This window comes from Centropristis striata, chromosome 17, assembly GCF_030273125.1.
Source record: "Centropristis striata isolate RG_2023a ecotype Rhode Island chromosome 17, C.striata_1.0, whole genome shotgun sequence".
Lineage (NCBI taxonomy): Eukaryota > Metazoa > Chordata > Actinopteri > Perciformes > Serranidae > Centropristis > Centropristis striata.
In genome coordinates this window covers 15,248,976-15,276,033 of record NC_081533.1, presented here as the reverse complement: position 1 = coordinate 15,276,033, position 27,058 = coordinate 15,248,976, and the positions used below count along the sequence as shown (strand labels likewise).

General features: G+C 37.7%; 1 protein-coding gene across 2 annotated transcripts; it reads left to right on the top strand.

Annotated features, from left to right (window-relative positions):
- Positions 1–671: 671 nt before the first annotated feature.
- supt16h (SPT16 homolog, facilitates chromatin remodeling subunit) lies at positions 672–22,174 on the top strand. 2 transcript variants are annotated; one of them, XM_059355162.1, is made up of 25 exons: positions 672–784; positions 991–1,239; positions 3,177–3,269; positions 3,514–3,684; positions 4,562–4,714; positions 5,642–5,788; positions 7,700–7,851; positions 8,710–8,882; positions 9,761–9,851; positions 9,938–10,011; positions 10,118–10,230; positions 10,336–10,401; positions 11,760–11,858; positions 12,264–12,379; positions 13,593–13,746; positions 13,848–13,975; positions 15,162–15,424; positions 16,499–16,617; positions 17,590–17,828; positions 17,915–17,990; positions 18,823–18,992; positions 19,131–19,260; positions 19,663–19,789; positions 19,945–20,019; positions 21,235–22,174. In XM_059355162.1, the coding sequence occupies exons 2-25, from the start codon at positions 1,174–1,176 to the stop codon at positions 21,345–21,347; spliced, it is 3,108 nt and encodes a 1,035-aa protein (XP_059211145.1). In that variant the 5' UTR covers positions 672–784; positions 991–1,173; the 3' UTR covers positions 21,348–22,174. The 2 variants fall into 2 exon arrangements, with proteins under 2 accessions (XP_059211145.1, XP_059211144.1); XM_059355161.1 differs by lacking the exon at positions 672–784 and having other exon boundaries at positions 855–1,239.
- Positions 22,175–27,058: the final 4,884 nt, after the last annotated feature.

Genomic DNA, 27,058 nt, shown 5'->3' with positions numbered 1-27,058 from the left:
AAATATCTCACCAATAATTTTAAACAGTGTTTGTACTAATAGAAAAAAAATGTAGTTCTGTTTGAAAACTTGGACTTTTACTTTTATTAGAATTATTGAATGTGAAATGTATTTACTTATTTAAGATTTGATCATTTTAATTCATAAGATAAAAATAAATGTCCATCAATATGGCTGTTGATAAAATTTGAAAAATGATATATATAGAATACATAATATACAGGAGAAAAATAGCTCAAACCCCAAATAATTTGTATTAATAGAAAAAAAGCAACCGAATCCTTTGTGAAAACCAATCATTTGCACTTGTTTTTTCATTTTAAATTAATTCATGTGAAATGTATCAAGATTATGAATATACAGTTGACCATTCACATCTATAGGATACCAAATAGTACGAATAATAATATAAAATGTTGATAAAAACACTGGCAATTCCCACAAAGTCTTCCCAAACCGGCAGATCAATGGGAGTGATATCATCGCTGCTGTTTCTATCGCGAGATCGGCGTCATTGGAAGCGTTTGATGACGATGGCGGGAAAAACCCACCATGGCGGGAAAAAAGCAGCATGGTCAACACAAGGCAGAGGGCGCTGCTGAGCAGTTTGCTGAAAATTACATTAAAATGCGCCACAATCCCACCAAATAAAATAACAAAGTAAATAATAAAGGAGGACATCAATTCACCAAGCAAGTTGGACCGTTTTTTCTGTTTGGCCATTTAAATAACCGTTGGAATCAAGCAAGAAGGCTGGGTTACGGTTTTAAATTGTTTATTATAGGTATGTGAAGACTCGGAGGGGGAGGGAAAAGAAACACGGGAGGAAGGAGAGGAGGGGAGGGGGTGCCTGACCACTTAATTAATACAAGATTGGCGTGTGCGTGGTAGTGAGAGTGGCGAGAAGCCAAATTACATTGTATTTTAATAATTTATCGCATTTTAACGCAGTGATTGCTTGTTTTTTTCCACGACTCCTCGATGGGAAAGGCCTCTGTGGTGACATTATAAGGAAAGCAGCAGCATCTCGTCGTGGTGCGTGCATCTCTCAGCAGGCGTGGAAAGAAAAGTGCGTTATTGTTAGTTGACACTCATCATCATCATCATCTTCCTCATCCGGCCTGCTCAGAAGCGCCGCCGGGAGCTGGAGTTTGCAGCAGAGAGCTAACAACCATGGCGGTAAACCTGGACAAGGAAGCGTACTACCGCCGGATCAAGAGATTATACAGCAACTGGAAGGTAAATCTGGTCGATTTGAAGCGCATGTTGGAGCTAAAAGCGTCCAGCTGTGGTTGATTTTTAACCTTTTGAGAAAGTGGAGCAGCTCAGTTAGCCGCGTTTTTCATCCCGAGCGAGTTGACTCTGTTGTCGGCTTCCCTGTCTGCATCCAGCGGCTTCAACCAGAACCAGGCCTCAAGTCTGCACCAGTAGACCCTCTTTATTTTGCACTAAGGCTTCTTTTCCAACATGTTTCACCAGCCATGTATCAACACAAAACACACACATCTCATTCTCCACGTTACAGCTAGCATGCTAAGCTAGTCAGTTTGCCAGTGAGCTAACTCACTAGCCGAGCAGCTAAACGTGTAGTGAACCAAACGTGGGCTCATTTGGCGAATAACCTGTGTTTTAAGTATTCACAGAGACACGTTTTTTTTTATATTCAAGTGGGCAGACATTTGTTAAACACCACTGTCAGTTTGCAATTGTAACACCCATGCTAGCTACATGCTAATGAGAGCTAGCTGGCTAATTAGCATCAGAATAACGCCACAGCATCCCAGTAAAACATGTGCAGGATGCTTCTGGAAATCACTTTATTCACAACCATTCATGTTTCCTTTCACTTTACCGAAGAGAGTTGCAACTTTTTAAAGGCATTCACACTTTTTGGAAGTTGTAACTTCATTTTTCTTGGCGAGCTTGTGTTAAAAAGGTAAAGCAATACGTGTGTTACTACCTGCTATTATTATTGATTTACAGGGTTCTTACGGATGCTTGAAATCCTTAAAAATGCTTAAATTTTAATGTATTTTCAAGGTTTGAAAAGTGCTTTGATTTTGGATAAAGTGATTGAAAATGCTTAATTCTTACTGTATTTCCCTTGCAATCTGACTTTAAATAATCACATGTTCAATGAAAAAAATACTAAATTGAATATTGAGATTAGCAAACTGCGCTTTTAGTTGTTTAAAGTCGTCACCTTGTTCAAATAATCGCCTAACTCATTTTTTCAAGTTTTGCAGGAAACACAAAAAACTTCACCAAAAGTGTAACATATGACATTTATTGATCATTTCACTCAAAAAGGGTATAACAAAGGATGGCTATTGTCATAGTAACAACACTGTGTGTAAATTATGTAACTTAAGAAAAATAAATGACTTTTTTTGAACATGCCTTTGTGACTTAAGCAAGATATGGTAACACTTTATTTTGAAGGTGTCTACATAAGAGTCACACAAGCCTGTCAGAAACATGACATGACAAGTATCATGAGCATTAATGTTACTTCAAAGTGTCATTAATGCTCATGACACATCCCATGTCATGTTTATAACTCACTCATGTCACTCTTATGTAGACACCTTCAAAACAAAGTGTTAAATATGGTTAAAAGTTTCAACTAAGCCTTTGTTGAACCCCCCAAAATGGGCTCTCATTCTTTTCAGGGTCATTGTAACTGATAAAAAAAAATGTTATTGTACTCAGTGTCTGTTGTGTTTTAATAATAAAGCAATTATGTTTTATCAGAATTACTTAAATAATTCCCAGGGGGAAATTGCTTTCCTTACTGAAACTACAGAGAAACATTAAGAATTATAAAATACAATAGATAAATAAATAAAATAAAGAACTAAAACAAATATACAATTTATATATACAATATACACAAACCTTATGATCTATGCATATATACAGTTAACTGAAGTCTATTGTGAATTCGATGTTATTGACTGACTAACTGAAGGTGAACACTATGGCTGCCACTTTTTTCTCAGTCATATTCAAACAAATCCACAGTTACATTTATTAGTAGTTGTTTGATTACGTAACGATGTTACATGAAACCAGTTATTTCCCTACACTGCTCATTTTGTGTAACCACTGAAACGAGCGCTCTTTGTCTTCTTGTGCACAACATTAAGTCTTGTGTGTGTCCCTCTGTTTTCCAGAAAGGAGAGGATGAGTTCGGCAAAGTCGATGCCATCGTTGTTTCTGTCGGAGTGGACGAGGAAATTGTGTACGCCAAATCCACAGCCATACAGGTAAGACCAAACTCAGCATTTTACACTTATATTTGTTTATTTTTCCCAATGGAAGCATTTGTCACACATGATCTGTTCAAGGCCTGTTGGAAATTTGAGAATCAAACAATAATTTCTGTTTTTACAATTCATAGGCTGTGATGATTTGTGTGATTTTGGCCCTTTTATTTGTCCCATCAACATGTTGATGGAGGCGACTTTTTGAATTCACCTCAACTCTTTGTTTGCTTGTTTTTTTCCTCAGACTTGGCTGTTTGGCTACGAGTTGACAGACACCATCATGGTGTTTTGCGACACCAAAATAATCTTCCTCGCCAGCAAGAAGAAGGTGGATTTCCTTAAACAGGTGGCGATAACAAAAGGAAACGAGAACGCCAACGGGGTCCCGCCCATCACCCTGCTCACCAGAGAAAAGGTAACCTTGGTGACGACACATTTGTAACGGCTGAATACACACTTTGTTTAATGCAATTATCTACACACGAGTAGAAGATATAAGGGTGTGATTTGTCTTTTTCTCTTAAATAGAAATAAGTGACTTGGGCAATTTTTTGAACATGCCTTTGTGACTGAAGCAAGATATGGTAGCATTTTATTTTGAAGGTGTCTACGTAAGAGGCAAAAAAACTTCACCAAAAGTGTAACATATGACATTTATTGATCATTTCAATCAAAAAGGATGTAACAAAGGATGGCTATTGGCATAGTAATAACACTGTGTGTAAATTATGTAACTTAAGAAAAATAAATCACTTAGGCAATTTTTTGAACATGCCTTTGTGACTTAAGCAAGATATGGTAACACTTTATTTTGAAGGTGTCTACATAAGAGTCACACAAGCCTGTCAAAGCAAGTATCATGAGCATTAATGTTACTTCAAAGTGTCATTAATGTTCATGACACATCCCATGTCATGTTTATGACACGCTCATGTCATCTCGAAATCAATTTATCCAAAGCCATTAATGTTTCTTAATAACTTTACATAAAAGAGTTGCAACTTTGTTAAAATTATGTCACTCATTTTTAGGATTTCTAACTTTATTTCTTGGTGAGGGTGTGAAAAACGTAACTATATATTAGATATGTCACTGTTAAAGTGGTTATAACTCAGTGGACATCTATGGTATTAAAAAAAACAAACACTTTGTACACTTGAGCTGCAACAATTAATCGATCAATCGGTTATTAAATTTGGGTGTGATTTGTCTTTTTCTCTTGGTGAACTTGTTCTGCCCTCGTCGGTGTAAATCTGATTCCTTATTGCCATTTGGTGTTTCGTCTCTCACAGAATGAAAGCAACAAGGGAAACTTTGACAAGATGATCGAGGCGATCCGAGGCAGCAAAGAGGGCAAGACGGTGGGAGTGTTCAGCAAGGACAAGTTCCCCGGAGAGTACATGAAGAGCTGGAACGACACGATCACAGCCGAGGGGCTGGAGAAGGTAAACGTTACTTCAATTTCTCTTTTTATTTAGAAAAGGCAAATTTCCATCATATACATCAATTACAGCCGTAGTCATTCAAGGACATAGGAAAGGATGGGTGTAGAAAGTTTAAGTGATTTGTCCAAACTGCCCTTCTGGGGTTTTTTCTTTTACAGACCATTAATTTAAACCGAACCGGGTAGCGCACCACTTGAGACAATCAAAACATCTAATAAAAATAAAAACTAAATGAAGGTTTGAAGGTTCACCCAAAGCACAAGTATATATTAAAATGAAATCAGATCTGATTGGTTTTACATACTCAGTCCATTTGGTCCAGATCTTTTTCTTTTTTCAGAAAACTTTGAGGGAAAACGATATCTTCTCTCTCTCGCCTCTTTTATCTGTATTTTGGTCAACACCTTTAAGATTTCCTTTATTCGTCCCACAACGGGGAAATTTCAAGTGGATAGCACAAACGCAAAACTTTTTGGTAATTTTGTGTCTTTTTTGTAATTTTGTCTTTTTTTTAATAGTTTAGTGTTTTTTCAGTCATTTTGTGTCTTTTTTTTGTCATTTTGTGTCTTTTTAAAGTAATTTAGGGTTTTTTTCTGTCAGTGTCTTTTTCTTTTTTTTAAGTTGTCCTTTTTTTTTTGTAATTTTGTGTCTTTTTTTTTGGTCTTTTTGTGTCTTTTTTTTTTTTGGTCATTTTGATACCGCCTCCAGCGGCCCCCAGGTGATTTGAGTTTGAGACCCCTGTTGTACAGAGTCAGTAGTTGGATATGGAGTATTAACATATAATAATAGTACATATAAATGAAATTATAGAAATATTGTACAGTGTTTATAGTGCAGTGGTTGTCAATGGGAGCAGTGCTGGTTGAAAAGCCTGACTGCAGCAGGAACTTTAGGTTTAACTCCTTGTACATAATTTCGTGTCTCCAGGTGGACATCAGCGCCGTGGTCGCGTACACGATGGCGGTGAAGGAGGACGGAGAGCTGAACCTGATGAAGAAGGCGGCGGCCATCACCAGCGAGGTTTACTCCAAGTTCTTCAAGGAGCGCGTCATGGAGATCGTCGATGCAGACGAGGTGAGAAGGAACAGTGGATTCATGTTGGTAGTAGGGCTGGGCGATACGGATATTTTTTACAAAATTTGTCAAAACTTTAGAAAAAAATGGTTGTATGTTCTGCTCAATATTGATGAAATGTGTAAATGAAGAAATACTTAAAAAAAATGTATTTGATGTTTTTTAAAATGAAGTAATTATATGTATAAGTCCACTTAAATACAATGTAGGTGGATGAAGTATTTCATATTTATCATTTTTTTGTGGTTACACCATTTGACATCTTGCCAACCCTTATTTGTCACTGACCCATAAATGTATGATCTGACATGTCACAAGTAGTTTTATTGAAACGGTTCATTTAAGTGAACATAAATACTGTATAACAGGAGTAGCTTTTTTTTTTTTTTTTTTAATCAAAGCTCCATAAAGGGCACATTTGAATACAAAAATATCTTAAATAAAAATAGCTAATGAAATAAAATAGGCCAATCTTTTTCTGAAATAAATATATTTATATGAGAAAAGAATAACAAACATTACAAAAGAACTAAATATGACAAACCCTAGTAAGGGCAGCATTTATTTATAAAAGTCTATTTAAAAAAAAAACCCCAACTATATTGATATGTGCAATATGGTCTAATTCCTTATCACATTTAAAAATGTATTGATATATTCTTCATATCGCCCAGCCTTAATTGGTCGTAGCTCCTACTGAGATTCCAGCTGTTTTTTGTGGCATGATGTGGCTCTAATTTTCCAACGTGGCAGTGCGCCGAAACCGGCTCTAGGTGGGCTCGGGGTTGCTCAGGGTGACGGTGCTGTGAGCTTAACGTCCCCCCTCGCCCAGACCCCGCCCCGCCCTGGGACCATGGAAATAGTGTTTGCTGCGCTCCCCCTCCCCCTCAGCGATGGGCGTGACAGCCGTTTGCAGCGATGTTGGCAACCCACCCGTCTTGAAATGCAAGCAGAGTCTCATTTACCATTTAACATTTGTCTATATAACCAGTTTATCAAATTGTTTACTCGAGCAGCCGTTCTCAATCTTTTTTTTTTACCTCGGAGTAATCAGGTCGGTGTTCACGACCAGTTTCTCAACAGTCATGAGAGAGCGAGCTTCAAACTGGCATAAACTGCTGTTTCTATGCTCCTCCTCCAGATGATTGAGTCGTTCATAAATATAAAAAGAAAAATGCTTTGTTTGTGATGACATATTCACTACTAGCTGTTTAAACTGGACTAAACTGAACCCATCGTCACCCTGTTAAAATAATTGCCTGAGTCATTTTTTTCAAGTTTTGCAGGAAACACAAACTTCACCAAAAGTTTTTCTCCAAAAAATGTGGAAAAACAGGATTTATTTAATTCTTAAGCTGTGTTTACATTATATTGTTTAGATGTGCAACCAAAATTGGAAGAATTGTCCACAGCAGCCTCGGAGATGAAATTGCGTGTCCCGAATTTCTGACACAAGTGTCCGTGAATTGTTGGCAACATTGCTGCAAAACCTCCATCACTGGTAGTTGCATTTAAATAAAATCCAATATTAACACAACTACAACCCCAATTCCTCCAAAAATTGGTGTTTGCCAATCCTACCTACAGTTTTTTTTTAATTGAATATCACAAAAATGATACATTTTGTGTTTAAACTGATGCTTTATTGGAAACAAGGTTGTAAAATTGTGCTAATTTACACTCTTAGTTTGCATCTGCTTTCAACTGTTAATAAATCGTTACAACTGCGTAACAGTGCAAAAATAGATTATTTATATCATTTATTTATATTTAAATGAGATGACCAGTTGCATGAAATAAACATCCCGAAGTCTGAACAACGGGAGGTTTTACCGGTTCTCAGTCTTCGTGTTTTGTCCGTGTGAAAGTCTCCGGAAGCTTAATTCCCGTCTTGTTCCCGCTGCCCAACAGAAAGTGCGCCACAGTAAGCTGGCGGAGTCGGTGGAGAAGGCCATCGAGGAGAAGAAGTACCTGGGCGGTGCCGACCCGTCCACAGTGGAGATGTGTTACCCTCCCATCATCCAGAGCGGCGGCAACTACAGCCTCAAGTTCAGCGTCGTCAGGTAAACTCAGCTCAGAGCTGAAACCTTTCATTTCAAATGTTTTTATGTTCAAAAAGAGTAGAGAATGGTGTCGTCAGGCTTCCTTTCCATATAAACAACCATGATGTCAGAAAGACATGAGAACACTACAGTTCAGAATAAAATGAAACGAAATAACAATAAATAAAGAAATTAAATAATTAGATAAATGTAGAAAGGAGTAGTTATTACATAAACGATGATTATAACACAGCATTAATATAAAAAAAAACATACAAGTAATGGGGGCGTTGTCATTATTATTACCGTATAACAGTTGGCATCTTTTATACAACAAGTCATACTTCTGGTACAGAGCCTGTGGAGAAAAATTACTTAATTTATTTCTAACCTCCATGAAAAATCAACTTCATTATTTTCTCCCTAAATTATAAAAAAAAGACGCAAAATGACACAAAATGACAAAAGACACAAAATTACTAAAAGACATGCAATTATTTAAAAAAAAAAAGACACAATTATTAAAAGAAACAATTATTTAAAAAAGACACAAAATTACCATAAAAGTAATAAAGGGACCTTCCACACACAACACGGTGCCATTTATATAAAACTCACATTAAACTTTCATATCAAGGTGAGGGCCACAGAATATCGTCACGAGGGCCGCACTTGGCCCGTGGGCCGCAAGTTTGAGACCCATGCTCTAATGTATTGAGATGCACCTGTACAACATGTGGAGAGCCTATTTCTTTTTTTCTTTTTTCTTTTTTTTTTACAGTATTCATGACCCTTGGGACACTTGGAAAAGACAGACTTAGACATTCAGACATTTTCACCCTTATCATCACTCAGACTGTCCTCTTTTTTCTGTTCCAGCGATAAGAACCACATGCACTTCGGCGCCATCACATGCGCCATGGGGATCCGCTACAAGTCGTACTGCTCCAACCTGGTACGCACCCTCATGGTGGACCCGCCTCAGGAGATGCAGGACAACTACAACTTCCTGCTGCAGGTGGAGGAGGAGCTGCTCAAACAGCTCAAACACGGTGCGTTCAGGAGCATGCTGCCAGTGTGGGAACTTTGGCTACAAACTTAAAAAATGTTGAATTGTCCTTAAATCTCCCAAATATTCTCTTGATTGATTAATTGTAGTGAAAAATAGTCATTGCAACCAAAATCTGACTTGCCTCAAATGTAAAAAAATAAATAAAAAAAAAGGATAAAAGCCTGAAATATAATTTGTATTAATGGTGGATACATTTTTGAATGCATATTTTCCATATGTAAAAACTAAATTAAATATGCTCTTGGCAGAATATATACCATACTGATCATAGGCAACTACAAACATTACAGAGGTCAAGAAGGAACACTGTAAATTGCTAAATATTAGGAGTTAAAATCACAAGTTTTACCATGATACAATTATTTGCTGAAATCCCAAAATCTACCACGGTCTGATTTTGTGATTTTATTCTGGGTCCTATGATCGATATGAGACGAAAACGTGCAAATTTAACATTGTGACTTTTATCAAAAAAGTAACGGAAATATGATTTGACAAATGTATTATTGAAAAACAAGACCACCCTTGTTTTCTTCGATTTCTTGTTTATTTTAATGCCTGGTAAAAATAAAGGTACATTTGTTTGGACAAATATAATACAACAACAACAAAAAAGTTTAATTTTAAGAGCTGATATCAGCTCTTAAATTAAACTCTTATGAGCTATTTTTGTTATCATTATATTTTCCCAAACAAATGTACCTTTATTTGTACCAGGCATTAAAAAGAACAAACTGAAGAAACAAGGGTGGTCTAATCATTTTTTCTATGACTGTATATACACTTCTGGCGCAGGAATGAACAGAAATCTGTATTTATTATAAGCAGCGAGTTCTAATCCCTTTTTCCTGTCTGCAGGCGTAAAAATCAGCGACGCCTACAACGCCGTTCTGGAGCACGTGAAGAAAGAAAAGTCGGACCTCGTAGCAAAGCTGACCAAGAACCTCGGGTAAAGGCACACACACTTTGTACTCGCATTCAAGAGTTTATTTACACACTTTTCTCTAACCTTCTTCTGTTTTCTGCTCCTTGCAGCTTTGCGATGGGAATCGAGTTCAGAGAAGGTTCGCTGGTGTTGAACGCTAAGAACCAGTACAAACTGAAAAAAGGTGAGTGAGTTGCGAAATGCATCCGGCTCTCTCAAACCTCCTGAAACGGGTAAAAATAAATAGAATAACGTAGCTGCTGACTGAAGCTTATGTGCGTCTCCTGCAGGCATGGTGCTGAGCATCAGTTTGGGTTTCGCCGACCTCGTCAATAAAGACGGCAAGAAGGAGGAGCAGAAAAAGTACGCCTTGTTTATCGGCGACACAATACAGATCAACGAGGTACGATGCACGCTCCGCTTTCACTTTAAACCATTGATGCTGTAAAAACCTTTCACAGCAGTGGTGCAACATGTTTAACACAAACCTGAACTGTTTGTGTAACAGGAGGAGGCCGCCACAGTTCTCACACCTGTCAAGAAAAAGATAAAAAACGTGGGAATCTTCCTGAAGGTACGTGTCTTGGCTCACCACTAATTGCACATAACAAACAAACAAACAAACAAGTTTAAAAAACAACAACGAGGTGAAGGTGAACAGGCTCTAGATCCAGTCTTTTGGCGTATTGATGAGCAAATTCCCATACCACCCTCTTCAAGTCCAGACTGCGCGCATGTTTATTTTCGATACTCAGTATGGCCAGCCCCGACAGTCTCTCTTGTGCCATGGTGCTTCTCAGATAAGTCTTAATTCATTTCAGTTTTGAGAATGATCTTTCGGCGCTTGTGACAGTTACAGGTAGAGTGAGAAACAGTTTGATAGCCGTGGCAACATCAGGCACACTTGGTAATATTGAGTGGTGCTTTATGAATAGAGTGTGTGCCAAATCTTGAACTGAGCCACGCTAGATTTCTTTTATGGTGGACATGAATGCGCTTCTAAATGAAAGCACTTGTTCTGGAAAATCCGCAGACAAGTCATATTTGTATTGGTCTGCTAAAGCACTTGCTGATATATACAGTTCATCACTGGATTTTGACAAAAGTTCCTGTGGGCGTAAAAACCCAAACCTCCGTGCCACCTCTTGCATGCCCTGAAACCTGTGTGTCACCTGCGCAATGGCAATGTCTAGAGCTGCGTAAAATACTCAAACTTTGAAGTGCTCCTCTGCATTCGATAGCCTTTCATCCTCGCATAACTCATCAAAGTGTCTTTTGGTGCGCCTTGCGCGTTTTTGTGGAAATGAAGGCGGAATACCCCATGACTGGACAAGATTTTGCGCATTTGCTTTAAGGCTTTGAAACTCCCCTCTGAGTGACACAAGGGTCTCAGACGCACTTGCTAGATATTTGCTTGCCTGCAAAATATCAATGTTTTGTTTTTGGAGACTTCATGAACAACAAACAAGCAACAATAGTTTCCAGAATTTTACCCTGTATCACTGTTTTTATTTTAAATATTCGTTTTATTTTACGCTCAAAATACAGACAATATCATGACCTGAACCCTATATGTTACGGTAAAAAAAACCCTATATGTTACGGCCCAGTGCTTAAGTCACAAAGGCATGTTCAAAAAAATTGCCTAAGACACATTTTCTTTTGACTTAGGCATAATAAATCTGCTTAAGTCACATGATCTGACCAACTGAGGATGTGGACGATTTTACCATAGGTGGCAATGAGGAGATGATTTGGGCAAAAAAAAGATTTTCGCTTTGTTTAAATATAGCATATAACGTTTTTCTGGCCTACAACTATCTGAAAATGCTCTGTTTTAAAATAGTTTGTTTGGGTTTTTTTTTTCCTGTGCATGAACGGTTCTATATAACTAAAGATCGTTCATTCATTCTTTGTTTTTGCGCTTCTCAGAATGACGACGAGGACGATGACGAAGAGGACGGAGACGACGCCGAGGAGCTGCTGGGGAAAGGAGCTCGGAGCGCCGCGCTGCTGGCCGACAGAACCAGAGTAAGTGTGTGTGTGTGCGGTCAGATATGTGACTGGTGATCAGTGTTTATTTGGCACCTTGACAGTGTTGGTTACTAAGAGTGTGAATGTTTTTGTACTCTACCAGCTACTTGGGAAGGTAAGTATTCAATGTTTTCTTCTCCAAAAAAAAAAACAACCTCATCAGCTGAACTGGTTTAGTTGTAAGAATCCACACACTGATGGGAGAAAGTTGTCGTCCTTTTTTTTAAGTTGAGTGAGTTGTTTTTTTGTGTTTTTTGATTTTTCTGACCATCCAAAAGCCACATGTCCGTATCCTGCATGTGTGTTGTTTTCTCCATCCTTTGTGAAAAGAAAAGAAAAGAGAGAATGATGAACTGGTGTTTCTGTGTGTGATCACTCAGTTGTGTCTGTTGTCGAACTCAGAACGAGATGACGGCGGAGGAGAAGAGGCGGGCTCATCAGAAGGAGTTGGCCAATCACTTGAACGAGGAAGCCAAGCGGCGTCTGACGGAGCAGAAAGGAGAGCAGCAGATTCAGAAGTGAGTGGCGGAAACTCAAACACGCTTTAATTCCCCAGCTTCTGTCTGTAATTCGACTCTGAAGGAAACATGAGCTGCTCCTGTTTGTCAGCTTGTCAAACTTTATGACAACAGAACCGAGATTTAAGTTTATCACATGACATTTGTCCCTAAGCAGGATACCCTCCTCATATGGTTCGTCTTCATTTATAAAGTCTTGATAGGCGACATGCCACCAAACCTCAGCACTTTATTAAACTGGTCACATAGTAATTATCCAACACGCTCTAGTGATTAATGCTTAATGCTCAATGTTCCTCAGACGAATAGTGAATTTGGAAAAACTGCTTTCAGTTTTTCTGCTGCATCTACCTGGAACATCTTACAACAGTCACTCAAACTCAACACAATTATAACTATGATAATCAATAACTCTGCCTTTCACTGTAACTGTTTTTAATGTTTTTGCATGTTTTGTCTGTGCTGGTTCGTCTTTTCTCTGTAGTCTCGACATCATTGTAAATGAGGGGTTTCCCTCAATGATTCCTCGAGAAAATAAAGGATAAATGAAATGAAATGCTCCTTCACCTGAGCACCAGTTACATTAAATAAATACAGCAGGAATATCCCAGATGTGTGTACAAAATGCACTAAGGTGAAGGGGGACATTATACCGTTGTGTGTGGCAATCAGGCGGCAACCTCCGGGTCTGAGCAGGGAGAAAAAACAGGAAGTTCCTTAAGCTGCATTTTACTGAAAATTCCAGCAGGGGGCACTAACTGGCTGCAAAAAAATTTATTTCAGTGCAAAATGAGAAAACTTCTCACTTGATTTATTACCTCAGAAATTGTTTTCAATTGTTTTTCACTATGGTCTCAATCACTAGTAAAAAATCTTCAAGACCATTTCATGTTAATAGTGTAAATAATGGCCCCATTAAGAAGAAAATAGAAGATAAAGAATCATATGATTTGAGGCGGGGCAACCTTTGATTGACAGGTCATTAACAAGGCGAGCCGTCATCAGGAGAGAAGCAGAACAATGTGTATCCACGGCAACGTGTTTATAAAGTTATATATAACATTATACAGATGTAAAAAAGGGCTTTTAGCGGTTTGATCTCATGACTTTGACCCTTTCACTGTATTTTCACTTAATGACAGTTTATTTTAACGTTTTGTTCAGCGATTAAAGTTTCTGTCCATTAATTTATTTATCACTTTTCTTCCTCCAGGGCCAGAAAATCCAACGTATCCTATAAGAACGTGTCTCAGATGCCCAGGGAAAAAGAAATCAGAGAAATGAAGATCTTCATCGACAAGAAGTACGAGACGGTCGTCATGCCCGTCTTCGGTATCGCCACGCCGTTCCACATCGCCACCATCAAGGTACACGCAGGAGATCACCAACTGCTGTTTGTCTTGTTTATTCCCTTGTTTTTTATTGACTGATGTTTGTTTGTTTTTTTTAACTTTTCCTGCCTGTGTAGAACATCAGTATGTCTGTAGAAGGAGACTACACCTACCTGAGGATCAACTTCTACGTCCCCGGCAGCTCTCTGGGACGCCAGGAGGGAAACATCTTCCCCAACCCCGACGCCACCTTTGTCAAAGAAATGTGAGTCCCAAGTGTTAAAATTCTGCTCGAACAAAAGTTGCATCTTCAAGTTAAAACCGTAAAAACATGCTGTAGCATATTGTTTTAACGGCAGTGATAATAATTTGAAATTGTGCATTTTAGTCATTTTTTTAAAAAGTGTTTTTTTAATTTATCACCCCTAAATCCCAAGTTTTTTTATTTTATTCTTTAGCTCCTGTCATATTTTTCTCACTGTGGCCTTGTTTTTTACGGCCATGTACGAGTCCTGCACTGCACCTCTGGGGAAACAGCACGATCATGGCTAGAAACGGAGATAACTCAAATGTCTTTTGTGCAGGATAACAGACAAATGTTGCATACATACAGATTCCATTTTATTCAAATTTTTTAACCTTTTGTCATAACAAAAGGTTAAAAAATTGGACTGAGTTTGACTGAGTGCCTACAAATGTTACCAATATTTTTTCTTAAATGAGGCACCATGTGCTGTAGACATATTCACAGCATCTCTAGAAGCAGTCAGAACTCAAATTTCTTTTCTGCAGTGTAACAGTTGAGTTATTAATGGTAAAACTTAACTTTAAAAATTTATATTTAATTCACAAAAAATGGGGGGGAAAAGTGTTGCTGATATTAAAAAAATGTTTTTTTTTAATAAATCTGGGCTCCACATGCTGTGCATATTGAATAATTTACAACCTTTTTTTTGACAGCCTTTACTTACAGCCTCTCTTGTCCCCTCCTCTCCGGTCCGTGTAAACAGCCTGCAGTTTAAAGTTTTTTATTGTCACATGACCGTTGGACTCATCAGAATAACTCATGTGGAGCGCAAAATTTAAATGTTTTTTACAGAATCTTGTCAGTGCAAACAGTTTATTTTTGATGGAATATCACTATTTTATGTGTTCACATCTGATTCCGATGACGTTAAGATGTTATCTAAAACAAATAAAACCGTAATTTGCAGATTTTTTACATGCATTCAATTGAAAATTGAACAAAAAACAATATATTTTAAATATACACTATTGATTTTCATGCATTTAGTATTTTATGTTACATTTTCACACCCAAAATGTGTAGATATTTTCTGTTTTAGTTATTTCCAGCTATGGTAAATGGAGTATTTGTTCCCTTCTTAGTCATTTACAACTGGTACCATTCTCACCTTTTTTTTAAAATTCCCTTCACTTTTTCCGTGCAGCACGTACCGAGCGTCCAACCTCAAAGCTCCCGGCGACACGTCGGTCCCCTCCACCAACCTGCAGAACGCCTTCCGCATCATCAAGGAGGTGCAGAAGCGCTACAAGACGCGAGAGGCCGAGGAGAAGGAGAAGGAGGGCATCGTCAAGCAAGACTCGCTGGTCATCAACCTCAACCGCAGCAACCCCAAGCTCAAAGACCTCTACATCAGACCCAACATCGCACAGAAGAGGATGCAGGGCTCGCTGGAGGCACACACCAACGGTGAGGAAGAGCTCGCTGCGATGAATAATAGAATATGCCTTTATAGTCACTATACACATGTACAATGAGATTTGAGAGCTGACTCCAAAAAGCAGTGCGACAATAAATAAAATTAGGGCCGGGACTCGATTTTAAAAAATGAATCTAATTAGAGGCTTTGTAATTAATTAATCGAAAGTAATCGCATTTTAATCACATATAAATATTTGACCTGAGAACAGTGAGAAGTAATTTTTTTCACATGGATCTTTAGTATACCATTGAATAATGACTGAATACATAAGCTTAAGCAACAAAAATATTGTTTATTTTTGTTGTTTTTTCGGGCTAGCGTCCACGCTAGCTACCACACTAGCGTCCACGCTAGCTACCACACTAGCCGCTAGCTGCTATATGTTTTGCATTGAGGTGATACTTGAGGCTCGATGTGCTGCGGTGATATGTAAATTCCTTGTTGCATAGCAACACAACCATGCTCTTCAGCTTCTTCCTTCATGTTCACTGTGGTTTGTTGTTGTCTGAACTCATCAACGCTAGTTGGTGCTCCAGTATAATCGGTCCGCCTGAAACTCATCCAGTGAGAAACATTCCGCGGTGCAAAAATAAGTGAGTTAATTTTTGTGTGATTAATTAATCTTAATTAAAGCGTTAAAGTCCGGCCCTAAATAAAATATATATATAAAAATATACAATATAAACATAAACATACATAGGCAAGTAAATGTGAAGAAAAATATATACAATATAATGTAAACCTAGGCAAGAAAGGGAGGTAAGGTGCAAAGTCTTCAATTCAACTTGCCAGAAGCAGATATGCTATGCAGTGTTCATAAATATATTGCACGTTGAAGGACAATTTATTGCACAACTTATTGCACATTGCCAGGTATAGTATATTTAAAAAAAGAAAAAATATTGCACAGTAATAAAGTCCATATGAAAATCAGTGCAAAAGAGAGTTCAGGGTTGTTATTGCTTTTGGGAAGAAACTGTCTTCCCAGAAGAAGACAGAAGAAGAGTCTGGCTTCATGTCTGTTTGTTTTAAAACTCCCTCTCTTCTTTCCCCCCGTGCAGGTTTCCGTTTCACGTCGGTCCGCGGCGATAAAGTGGACATTCTTTACAACAACATCAAACACGCCATCTTCCAGCCGTGTGACGGGGAGATGATCATCGTACTGCACTTCCACCTCAAGGTAGCTTTACTGGCTCAATGCTGCATGGATGTGAAATACATGATCATATATTTTATTATTTAGCACTTTTGTAAAACAAGTTTACAAAGTAGAACCTAGACGGATATTTTCGGCTGATATTTGCCTATCAAAGACCTATTGTTTTGGTGTATATGCTGTCTGATATGTGCCGATATGAGAAAACTATAAAAAACTATAACTCTTGACAGCTTTAGCAGACCAATGTGTGAGAGAAGACCATTTTTCCTACGATCCTATGTATCAATTACTTCTGTAGAGTGATCTGCATCCAGCCTCTCCTGTCCTCTCCCCTCTGCTCCGTGTAAACAGCCTGTTGCTCAGTTGAAGTTTCACTGAATTTTTGTCAGGTGACAGTTTGTCCCAGCAGAGTCATTTATGGCTACACGATTGCACAAAGAACAGCAGAATGTGTTTTTATAGGATCTGGTTAGTGCCAACTGTTTAATTTTGGCAAATTTTTAAATATAGATTAAAGTGATTTATGATGAAATCTAGTAAGCTTAGAATTGGTTGGGCCTCCTGACGTGTCTGTTACACATGATTTGTGTAAATACTGGGGGAAAAAAAAAAAATTTACTTTATAGTCTTACTATATTAAATAGTTTGTTAGGTGTTTTTTTTTGTTTTTATAGAAAACGTGTCATTGTGGTACTCAGAGGGTCGAAAAAATGTTTTTGTCAACAGACTATGAACAATCATACAGGGTAAAAAAAAAAAAAAAAAAATCTGGTTTAATCAAAACATAACTTTGTCCTTTAAAAAAAAAAAAAAAAATGAAGCCCCTGGTTTTAATGGTAGAAATGCAGTAATGCTTTCCCGGCTTAAATGGGTTAAGTAAAAAAAAGTGTAAAGCATGGTTTCTGTTGGCTTCACAAAGTTAAGATTATCCATATCTACTTTGAGATTAGCTCTGTTGATGTTTGACTCTGTCCGTCACCCTTTCCTCCACAGAACGCCATCATGTTCGGTAAGAGACGCCACACGGACGTCCAGTTCTACACGGAGGTCGGCGAGATCACCACAGATTTGGGCAAACACCAACACATGCACGACCGAGACGACCTGTACGCCGAGCAGATGGAGCGCGAGATGAGGCACAAGCTGAAGTCGGCCTTCAAGAACTTCATCGAGAAGGTGGAGACGCTGACTAAAGAGGAGCTGGAGTTCGAGGTTCCCTTCAGAGACCTCGGGTGAGTGACTCTGAACCAATAATGCTCAGAGAACTTTAAAATAAGACAAACGAGGTCAGAGACTGATGATTTTCCTCTGTTTAAAGGTTCCAGGGCGCCCCCTACAGGAGCACCTGCCTGCTACAACCCACGTCTGGGTCGCTCGTCAATACCACTGAATGGGTGAGTGAGCTTTGTTAGAACTGGTTTTTGACACTGTGACATGTGATTCACCTCATTATCTCTCAAAACCCTTTGGAATTTGTGCTTTAAACAAACCGGTTTCACATTTTTGTGTAAAGATAAATTACATCTATAACCCCCAAGCTGTTTCACTGGGGTTTTTTGCTCCTGGCACATTTACTGTGGCCTTGATTTTCACTGCAATATATATTATTATTATTATTATTATTATTATTATTATTATTATTATTATTATTATTATTATTATTATTATTATTATTATTATTATTATTATTATTATTATTAATAATAATAATCTTTAACTATAGAGCACTTTTGAAAACATGTTACAAAGTGCTTTACAGAGACATGTTAAAAAGCAACATAAAACAGATAAAAACTAAAAAATGTCTATAGAAATTGAGTGTGCTTGACTGGCCCCTGACCCTCACCCATACATTATTAAATTACAATTTGAACTGTTCTCAAAATGGGAAAGAAAACTATACAAAACTATATCTCTTGACAGCTTTAGCAGACCAATGTGAGTGACAAGACCATTTTTCCTACGTTTCTATGTGTCAATTATTTCTGTAGAGTGATCTGCATCAACAAGTAATTACAAAAATACTTATAGCCTCTCCTGTCCTCTCCCCTCTGCTCCGTGTAAACATCCTGTTGCTCAGTTGATGTTTCACAAAATTTTTGTCCCAGCAGAGTCATTTATGGCTTCACAATTGCACAAAGAAAAGCAGAATTTATTGGTTTTTTTATAGGATCTGGTTAGTGCAAATTGTTTAATTTTGACAAAATCTTTGCTCTCTGCGTCTAGCCGCCCTTCGTGGTGACTCTGGACGAGGTGGAGTTGGTCCACTTTGAGCGCGTTCAGTTCCACCTGAAGAACTTCGACGTGGTGATCGTCTACAAGGACTACAACAAGAAGGTCACCATGATCAACGCCGTGCCCGTCAACTCCCTCGACCCCATCAAGGAGTGGCTCAAGTACGTTTTTCTACTCGATGAAGCCAATAATCAATGTGAAATGACTAACGGTCGAACTGTAACAAAGCAGCTGGTAATTAAATGTGTCTCACAGATTCTGTTTATTCTGTGTATTAAAGTGATTTCTGTCTTTCTCAGCTCGTGTGACATCAAGTACACGGAGGGAGTCCAGTCTCTGAACTGGACCAAGATCATGAAGACCATCGTGGACGATCCCGAGGGCTTCTTCGAACAGGGAGGCTGGTCTTTCTTGGACCCAGAAAGCGAGGTACGTGCAACACTGTGCACCAAAATAATAATAAAAAAAACGGGCAAATATTCATTTTTTTTGTTCAAAAAGTAGGGCCAGGACTCGATTAAAAAAATTAATGTAATTAATTAGAGGCTTTGTAATTAATTAATCGAAATTAATCGCATTTTAATCGCATATAAATATTTGACCTGAGAACAGTGAGAAATAATTTTTTTCACATGGATTTTTAGTATACCATTGAATAATGACTGAATACATAAGCTTAAGCAACAAAAATATTGTTTATTTTTGTTCAAGTCCAACAGACCAGTGCAATTGTTGCAAATTCAATAAAGTTTGAATTTCGATTTTTGGACAACAATTTACATTCAAAGTGTCATGTAAACGTGCCTGACTGTGTTGTTGTTTGTCTCTCAGGGAAGTGGCGCAGAGGAAGATTCAGAGTCGGAAATCGAGGACGAAACGTTCAACCCGTCTGCAGACGAAGAGGAGGAGGAAGAGGAAGACAGCGATGAAGACTACAGCGATGAGACGGAGGACTCTGGTATGATTTTACACTTTTTTTCTTTTGGTGAAAATAATAAATCTGAAACAGTTTACTGTTTCATGACTGCAGTAGAAAGGAATCAAAAAGTTGAACTGTTTGTTAGTTAAGATACGTAAAGACTTCTAACTGCCTGTCTGTGTTGTGTTTTGTAGATTACAGCGCGTCGGTGGGCAGCGAGGAGGAGAGCGGGAAAGACTGGGACGAGCTGGAGGAAGAAGCCAGGAAGGGTTAGTATCTGGAGCCCAAACAGAAGTGGAATATAATGGAGGTTTTTCGAGAAAAAAGTTGTAAATTTACTAGATTAAAGTGGCAATTCTACAAGAGAAAAAGTTGCAGATTCAAGAGATTTAAAGTGGCAAATCTGCACGAAAAAAGTCGCAGTGTATTTTATTTTCTCTAACTGTATTAAACCACAGAGATGTACGAGGTGGATTTTTAGATTTCCAATGTGATAAAACTCTTCTGCATGCAAGCAGTGTTGTAAAAGCAATGATGTTTTTATTAGGGCCGGGACTCGATTTAAAAAAAATGAATCTAATTAATTAGGCTTTGTAATTAATTAATCGAAATTAATCGCATATAAAGATTTGACCTGAGAACAGTGAGAAGTAATTTTTTTCACATGGATTTTTAGTATACCATTGAATAATCACTGAATACATAAGCTTAAGCAACAAAAATATTGTTTATTTTTGTTCAAGTCCAACAGACCAGTGCAATTTTTTGCCATTAAGTGTAGCAATGGCACATTTAGAAATATCGTACATTTCATAAATCCAGGTAGCCTATAGGTAGGTAGACCTTCTGTAAACTAGAATACTTTGGTTTTTTAGGTAAAACACAATCCACGTTAGCTACCACACTAGCCACTAGCTGCTATATGTTTAGCATTGAGGTGATACTTGAGGCTGGATGTGCTGCAGTGATATGTGAATTCCTTGTTGCATAGCAACACAACCATGCTCTTATCGACGCTTCCATCCGTTGGTTTTTAGTAACAAAATGTCCCATCATCATCCACGGGGCCAACCAAAGCGTCTCATCAGCTTCTTCCTTCATGTTCACTGTGGTTTGTTGTTGTCTGAACTCATCAACGCTAGTTGGTGCTCCAGTATAATCGGTCCGCCTGAAACTCATCCAGTGAGAAATGTTCTGCGGTGCAAAAATAAGTGCGATTAAAATGCGTCAATTTTTTTAACGTGTCAATTTTTGTGTAATTAATTAATCTTAATTAATGCGTTAAAGTCCCGGCCCTAGTTTTTATACGTTTTCCTTATTGTAGAATATCTTCTGTCTGTAGTTCCAAATATGGCCATTACTGCGTTGGGTTGTAGGTCAATATTAAGAGCTTCTGACAGTGTTTTAAAGATTGCAGACCTAATTTGTCTTTTTATCTAAAAAAAAATATTTTAATGTTTTGTTTTTTTTTGTTTTTTTTAAAGCTGATAAAGAGAGTCACTACGAGGATACCGAGGAGACCGCCAACGCTAACAACAAGAAGAGAAAGGTCCGGCCATCCAGCCACGCGCCCAGCAAGAAGAAGCGACGGTCCTAAATGTTTCTCTCTCTCACACACACACGCATAACACACACAGAGACACACACACACACTGCCAAACCTAGTTGACCCTTCCTCCTACCCCAACCGGCTCTTTTGACAACAACACACACGCTCAGACACACAATGTGTATATAGACGTAGACGCCCCTTATTTTCGTGTTGGTCAGTGAAGTGTCATGTTGAAGTGGTAAAGAAAGAACCAGCAGGACCGTCTGTCTCACACACACACACACACACACACACACACACACACCATTCATTAGTTTTTTCCCTCTCTTCCTCATTCTCTCTTTTGTTTCCACCTCCCATCTCCATCCATGCATCAGGGTTTCATGTTTGTGTGTCTGTGTGTGTGCATGTGTGTTTAAATGGGTTTTTATTGCGAGCATTGTTTATTTTCTGTTTAAAAAAAGATGAGTTTCTTAACTAATGGATAATAATAATAAAAAAAAAGAAAAGGCTTGACATATCCTCTGCCAAGTGTTTTTATATAAAAAAACAACTGAGAAACTTTCCTCTCCACCTCCTCGTTCGACGTTCCCCTCATGTTTTCTTCCGTGTTTGTTAAATTGTACTAATAAGATGGAACATTTGTCCTTTTTCTCTTTTTGACGGGGGCAGATACATTTTTCTGATGATTTCTTCTTTTTTTAAATGGGGTTTGTAAACTTATGCACACACACACATACACGCCGTCTCCCTCGCACTTGTCCTCCTCTCTGTTCCCCCTTTTTTTTTTTTTGTTCATTCTCAGTAGATTTGTTGTTGTACTGTTTAATTCTGAAAATTTTGTTTTTGTAATAAAATTTAAAGGAACTGAAGTTTGCTCTGAATGATGTTTTCTTTCTGAAACTCTGCATTATGAAATGTTACACTTGAGCTGCTTTTATTATTAATTTTTCCTTTTCAATACAACAAAGATTTGTGCAAGAAGGTAATTTTAACTTAAAATTTTCAGTCAAATAGCAAGATTTACTTGAGTTAACTCCGTTGTCTTTGTTGTCTTGACATAAAATTATTTTTGCAGCATTGACAATCAAACATTTAAGTTGAAACAAGTTGGGTTTTACTGTGTAAATCAGGGGTCTCAAACTCAAATTACCTGGGGGCCGCTGGAGGCAGTATCAAATTTACAAAAAAAGACACAAAATGACCGAAAAAGACAGAATGTTAGGGAAAAAACTAAAGTACTTAAATAAACAAAATGACCAAAATAAGACAGAATTACCAAAAAAGACAATTATTTTAAAAAGACACAAAATTATTTTAAATAGACACAATTATTTAAAAAAAAAAAAAGACACAAAATTACCAAAAAAAAGTAATTAAAGGGACCTTCCACACGGTAAAGTGCCATTCATATAAAACTCAAACTCGCGGCCCGGGGGCCAATTGCGGCCCTTGTGATGATATTTTGTGGCCCCCACCTTGATATGAAAGTTTAATGTGAGTTTTATATGAATGGCACTTTACCGTGTTGTATGTGGAAGGTCCCTTTAATTACTTTTTTTGGTAATTTTGTCTTTTTTTGGTAATTGTGTATTTTTTGGTAATTTTGTCTTTTTTTTAGTAATGTGGGGTTTTTTTTAGGAATTTTGTGTCTTTTTTTGGTCACTTTGATACTGCCTCCAGCGGCCCCCAGGTAATTTGAGTTTGAGACCCCTGATCTAGAGCTAAAGTTGGAGATTTGTACAGGTTTCAATTATTATTTACACCCTTGTTAGTGTATATCTTTGCTTAAATAGCAGCTTTTATTTAAATATTTTCATTAGTGGCTCATCTCCACCCAGTAGCTGCTGGGGTTTTTTAAAAGGGACGTGTAGCTTAATTGTCCCCCCTGAGGCTGCCTGTGACTCCCATCCAAAAACCTGTTTTGCTTTAGAAAAATCATGTCGTGTCACTCGAAGGAAGCATCTGTCAAGGACCAGAAACTCGTCTGGTGAGAAAGTTTCTCCCACTTTTGGCAAAGAGAAAAAAAAGTTAAATGTAATTGTGCTTGGTTAGTTTAAGCACTGCAGTGTGTGTCTGTAGAGTTGTACTTCTTTAGTGTCTGATCTCAAAGCTACAGGTAAGTGAAAACCATTATTTGCTTCAAATTTAACTGATCAGATCCAAGCATAAACAGCAAAAATTTTAACTGCCTGCAGATGCATTGTTACCGAGTTTTTCTGTATTATACAGTGCTGCTTGTGAAGTGTGCATTATGTAAAAATATTCCATAAATACAATTTCTGCTTTTAAAATCTTAAAAGTACAGAAGTACTTCTCGCAAAATCCAACGCAAGGTAAGTTTTATTAAATTCAAAATAAAGACAATTCAAAGTGCTTTATCTAAATCACAGCAACACATTATAAAAAGCACATTTAAATATAATTTAAAAACATTAAAGAGTCAGAGAGTTAAAATAGATTAAAACGGAATAAAACATAAAAATAAAATTGCTCACAATGCAGAAGAAATCCTGGTTTATCATTATTGGTGCATGAACGTTTAAGTAGCATTGTGCTTATTTTTTAATTTTATATGCAGTTTGGTTGTCAAATCTGTAATAAGGCATAATTTTATGATAAATAAGGGTTTTTATATGTTTGGGGTTTTTTTATCTGCAAAAGAACTATACACGGTCGCCCATAAAGTAGTAATAATTCTGTTTTCAGACACAGTCCTATGTTAATCCTCTGGGCTCTGGGGGGATAACGTGGCTTTTTTCAAAGTACCGAACAAAAACACGAGGTCAACTTCACTCCAAATTACAGACTTGAAACTTTCTCCAGATTTTTTGTTTGACATCCCAATGTCATGTTAAACCAAAGATGTGATCGTTTTAATTTGAAAGTACAAAATATTTATTCAAGAGTAAAAGTAGTCATTCTGTAAAAATGGAAAAAAGGACTCTAATCATCTGACACTGTTCCTATAAATAAACACGTTTTTATGGTATTTCTTTGCATAGTTTTATTATATTTGAATTTTACCTTTTATATGTTCATATTTGCAGGTCTTAAACAGTTCATTGAGCATATTTGTGATTTTTATTGTCATAAATAGTATAATTTTATTTCAGATTTCATGATTTTTGTGTATTTTTGGGTTCAATGTGTTAATAAAGTGGGGTAAAGTGAAAAAATAATTGTCAGATCATGTTGAAGTTGTGCTGAGAAAATACCAAATACCAAACATAGTGAGACTAGTAAATATTATGTGGTAAAGGGCAAATAGGCTCAGACCGCAGAGGGTTAACTGTGGTTTTATTTTGAAATGTTTGGAAGAGATTGATTAAGAAAGTTTTGAGAAGATATTCACTCTCGGTCTCTCGGTCAATAATAAATCACACTGTCAATAATTTGTACAGTATACAATAAAAGCTTAAAAGTACAGCATTTCTTTCTGAAATGTAGTTTCTTCAAAAACAAGTACTTAATTTGCTTAATTACCGTACTGGTGTTAATGGATCCACATTCCAGCCTGCTAATGGAGGCTTTAATGAGGTTTGGAAATGTGACATTGTTACTCTGTGAGAACACTTTGTTCAGTGTTTGGTGAAATGTCAACTTTGATGTGTGTTGCAGGAAAACATACATGTGAAGAAAGCTGACCAGACATGGAGGGCAAGCTCTCTGTCTTGTTCTTCCTCATGGGTAAATAACTTCTGGACTGACAGAAAAAAACAGGAAAACATTCATTAGTAATAAGAGGAGGAATAGGAGGAGTGGTTCATGACCTTTTTGAGCTGTTACCCCATGGAACAAAACAATTTTGACTTCCATTGTCGGAGGTTACCCTGCATTCATTGGAACAACAGCTCTTTTTTCATATATTGCATATCAGTTTTTGCTTAAGTGTTATTAGTAGTATGGTATTCGATTATAACCACTCGTTGCTGTCCAGGTAGAGTGACCAGAGCCAGTCCAAGCACCATGGGGCCCTAAGTAGAATACAATTTTGGGCCCTTTCTGTCAAAAATATTGATTGTTAATAACATAAATAATACCAATGCAATACTAATACAAATGATACCAATAAATGAATGATGTCCAGGGTGTCATATATGATTTTGATCTCAAAATGTAGCACATTCAACTACAAGAGCGACCAGGGGTTGTATAAAAAAATTATATTAAATTATATATATATATATATATATATGTATATATATCAGGAAACAGCCTTTTTACTCAGTCACCAAACTTCATAACAACTTCACTTCCTGGTTTCAACATCCCACCAGACTGAATTAACCAATCAGAAGCCAGTCCTAAACTGTCTTAAAGACGCAGCTGCAAACACTCAACATGAAAATATGTAAATAATAAATGTGCAACATAAATACACAAACAGCCAACTGATGAAAATTATAACATTGTAAAAGCATCTTTTAGTAAATTAACTCAAATATAAATTATACTAACTTCAGAACCTTCTTAACCTTACACTTTGAACATTTTAACGATAAAGTGTTTTCTAATCCACAAAGAGTGACTTCCTACTGATAAATAGCATTGTCCTCCATCCACAGCGCTGTGTTCTCATACCAGCTGCCTTCCTCATCAGTACCACTTCATCAGTAGCGCCCTGCCCTGGTTGGAGGCCCAGACGTACTGCAGAGAGCGGTACACAGACCTGGCAACCGTCTTCAACACAGAGGACATGAACCGGCTGGTGAACACAGCTCAGGACTCCACTGGAGGATTTACGGGGATGGCCTGGATTGGGCTGCACGATAACCTCACCAGCTGGAGGTGGTCATTGTCTGACAGCCGATACTTCAGAGACAAAGAGGGCGACTACAGGAACTGGTATGGTGGTCAGCCTGACAACCTTGGAGGAGACCAGATGTGTGTAGAGATGCTGAATGGGAGCGTGTGGATAGACTCGCCGTGTTCCCTGAGACAACCCTTCATCTGCTATGATGGTCTCAGTTCACATTTTATAAACACATTCATAGATTGAAACATAAAAAGCTTGATGTATTATTACTTAAAGCTGCATCAGGACCTTGTGCTTGTTTAGACTCCTGATGTCTAAATGCTTTGCTGCAGAAGTTAAACTCGGATTCATGAAAATCTGATCTCTCTTTCTTTTCTTTATCAGGAACAACCAGTTCTGACCAGCGTTTCATTTTTGTTGAGAAGGAGATGAAGTGGTCTGACGCTCAGCTTTACTGCAGGAAACACTACACAGACCTAGCTAGTGTTAGAGACAAGAAAGAGAACCAGGAAATACAGAATGTGGCTAAAACAGGGACCGCCTGGATTGGACTCTACAGGTCTGGAAAGTGTTACACGTGTCCTTTGTTGAATTGAAAGCTACTTAATGATGAAGTTATATATTTTTTTTGCCTGATAAAACACACACCAGAATGTACTCTGACCAGCCTTTGTTTTTTTTCTGAAGGACACGGGAATGGTCCGATAAGAGTAACTCCACCTACCGTTACTGGAAACAAGGCCAGCCTGATAATGTTTGGGGGAAGCAGAACTGCACTGCAACCGATCTGGGCAATGCAGGACTCTGGTCAGATGAACCCTGCAGCAAGAAGCTTGCTTTTATCTGCTATGGAGAAAAGGGTGAGTGTGTTTGTTAAGTTTTGGTGAACGTCTTGGTGGCTACTGCTGCTCAGGTCAGCAGTTCTTGATTTCATTCTAAAACAATGGAAAAAAAACGCAATTTAAATATCACCCACTTTGACAAAAGCAATGGATTA

What these genes read in the sequence shown, in the direction of transcription:
- supt16h (XM_059355162.1), top strand. Translation starts at nt 1,174, where the DNA reads ATGGCGGTAAACCTGGACAAGGAAGCGTACTACCGCCGGATCAAGAGA. An exon ending in TGCTGGCCGACAGAACCAGA is followed by an intron (nt 11,859 to 12,263) that starts GTAAGTGTGTGT and finishes TGTCGAACTCAG; the next exon opens with AACGAGATGACGGCGGAGGA. An exon ending in GCTGGAGGCACACACCAACG is followed by an intron (nt 15,425 to 16,498) that starts GTGAGGAAGAGC and finishes CCCCCCGTGCAG; the next exon opens with GTTTCCGTTTCACGTCGGTC.